Below are 2,016 nucleotides of genomic sequence, written 5' to 3' on the forward strand. Positions count from 1 at the left end.
AAGACCAAGGCCAAGATCAGAGACGTCACAACCCCAACAACACAGCTCCCCAATAATTCACACAGAGGACATACCAACAAAACCACAGCAATACATCTCACTCTTCTACCTCTACCCCCAACATACCATCATTTGATGACAGAATCTCTAAGATTGAAACCTTACTTAAAGCATATGCAAAGACATTCAAGACAATAAGGTGTTCAAAGAGGAGGTGAGAGCCAGTATGAAGAATCGGGGGGAAGCAATCAAGAAGCTGGAATTCCAAGTGGGATATTTGTCTGAGAAGATGCCCAGACCCAATAATAGCTTCCCATGTGACACGGAGAAGAATCCGAGAGGTGAAGCGAAGAAAGTAAGATGGGAAGACTGCAATATGGTCACTACAAATGACAAGGAGACTGAAGACAAGCCAAGCAAGCTGTCAGAACAACCTGAGAATACCTTAGTAGAGAAGGAGAAGAAAGACCAACAAGAACCACAAATCTCACAACAGGAGCTGCTGAGACTATATGCACCATTTCCTCAACTGCTAAAAGGTGCTGTGGGAAAGAGAATGTACTCAAGGTTCTTAGACTCGTTTGCATCTTTGAATGTGAACATACCATTCATCAAGGTCATTCAGCAAATGCCAGCATTCATCAAGTATATGAAGGAACTACTTCCCAAGAAGAGCTCACTCAAGGGGGGCCAGACTATAATGATGAACAAGGATTGCAGCACCCTCATTCAAACACAATTGCCTGCAAAAAGAAAAGACCCAGGGAGTTTTCATGTCCCTTGTGCTATAGGGGAAACAAATTTTGATAGAGCACTTTGCGATTTGGGAGCAAGCATCAACTTAATACCCCTATCCCTGGTAAAAAGGTTGCAGATCAATGAGATACTACCTACAGATGTAGTCATAAGGCTGGCTGACAAGACTCAAAAGCAAGCAGTAGGAATGGTGGAAAACGTGTTGCTCAAAGTTGGAAAATACTTTCTCCCAACAGACTTTGTCATCCTGGACATGGAAGAGAGTCACCTGCACCCAATCATATTGGGGATACCATTTCTAGCTACTGCTAGAGCACTCATAGATGTGGAGAAAGGAGAGCTAATATTAAGGATCCATGATGAACAACTGAGCTTCAGTGTTTTCGAACTCTCACTGGAAAAAGATGAAGAGGATAAAGAACCGAGCAAAGGGCATCATGAGATACTAAAGGAAGAAGCAAGCACTGAAGCACAACCAGCTCATCCTGAGATTCACTGGGTTGATGGACAAGGCCAGCAGCAAGTGCCACAGGTCAAGGAAAAATTGGAGGAACCTAAGCCACCAGAAGTTTGTGAGGACATTAACAAAAGCTCATCAAAGAAGGTGGCCACCAGGAGTAAGAAAACAGCACCAGGGGCAAAGAAGAAGGTACCAAGGGGGTGGCGGAACAAGAAGATTCCTACGGAAGATTTCTCTCCAGGGGATAAAGTAATCTCAGCCTACTTCACAGATATCCCCCCTAATCTCCCCACTGTACCATCTCAGCTACCTAAGGTCTTCACCATCAACAGAGTTCTCTCCTTGGAGCATGTAGAGATCATTGATACAACAAATGGATACAAGTCCACTGCCAGAGGAGAAGACTTCAAGCATTACCAACCACCATAATAAGGGGGTAACGTCAAGCTAGTGACGCTACAGAAGCGCTTCATGGGAGGCAACCCATGTTTACATGCTTTCAGAAGTAGTGAATAAATCAATATTCATGAATTCCAACCAAAAATTGACAAACACATGTGAAATTTTTATATGCAGAATATAGTAAAGAACAAGTTTGGTGTTCAAAGCATTATTCTTAAAGCTTTGAACACAACTTTTCATCACAGTGCTCCAAACTAAGTTTGGTGTCACCCTATGGTGCCACCAATTTGCATATGAAGACACACAGTTAGTCAGTTAGTGGAATTCAGGAATAAACAAATTCTTTTATTCAAGCTGTAGATGTTAAAGCATTTTTGTTTCTTTTATAAAAGTAGTTC

General features: G+C 42.4%; 1 protein-coding gene across 1 annotated transcript; it reads left to right on the forward strand.

The window, feature by feature from the left end:
• The first annotated feature begins 226 nt into the window (after positions 1-226).
• On the forward strand, positions 227-1,645 carry LOC130966480 (uncharacterized). The gene has a single exon (XM_057891292.1). It carries the CDS (start codon positions 227-229, stop codon positions 1,643-1,645), a length of 1,419 nt encoding a protein of 472 aa, XP_057747275.1.
• Positions 1,646-2,016: the final 371 nt, after the last annotated feature.

This window comes from Arachis stenosperma, chromosome 3, assembly GCF_014773155.1.
Source record: "Arachis stenosperma cultivar V10309 chromosome 3, arast.V10309.gnm1.PFL2, whole genome shotgun sequence".
Classification (NCBI taxonomy): Eukaryota; Viridiplantae; Streptophyta; class Magnoliopsida; order Fabales; family Fabaceae; genus Arachis; species Arachis stenosperma.

Coding starts and splice junctions, on each gene's coding strand:
- LOC130966480 (XM_057891292.1), top strand. CDS start 227: ATGAAGAATCGGGGGGAAGCAATCAAGAAGCTGGAATTCCAAGTGGGA.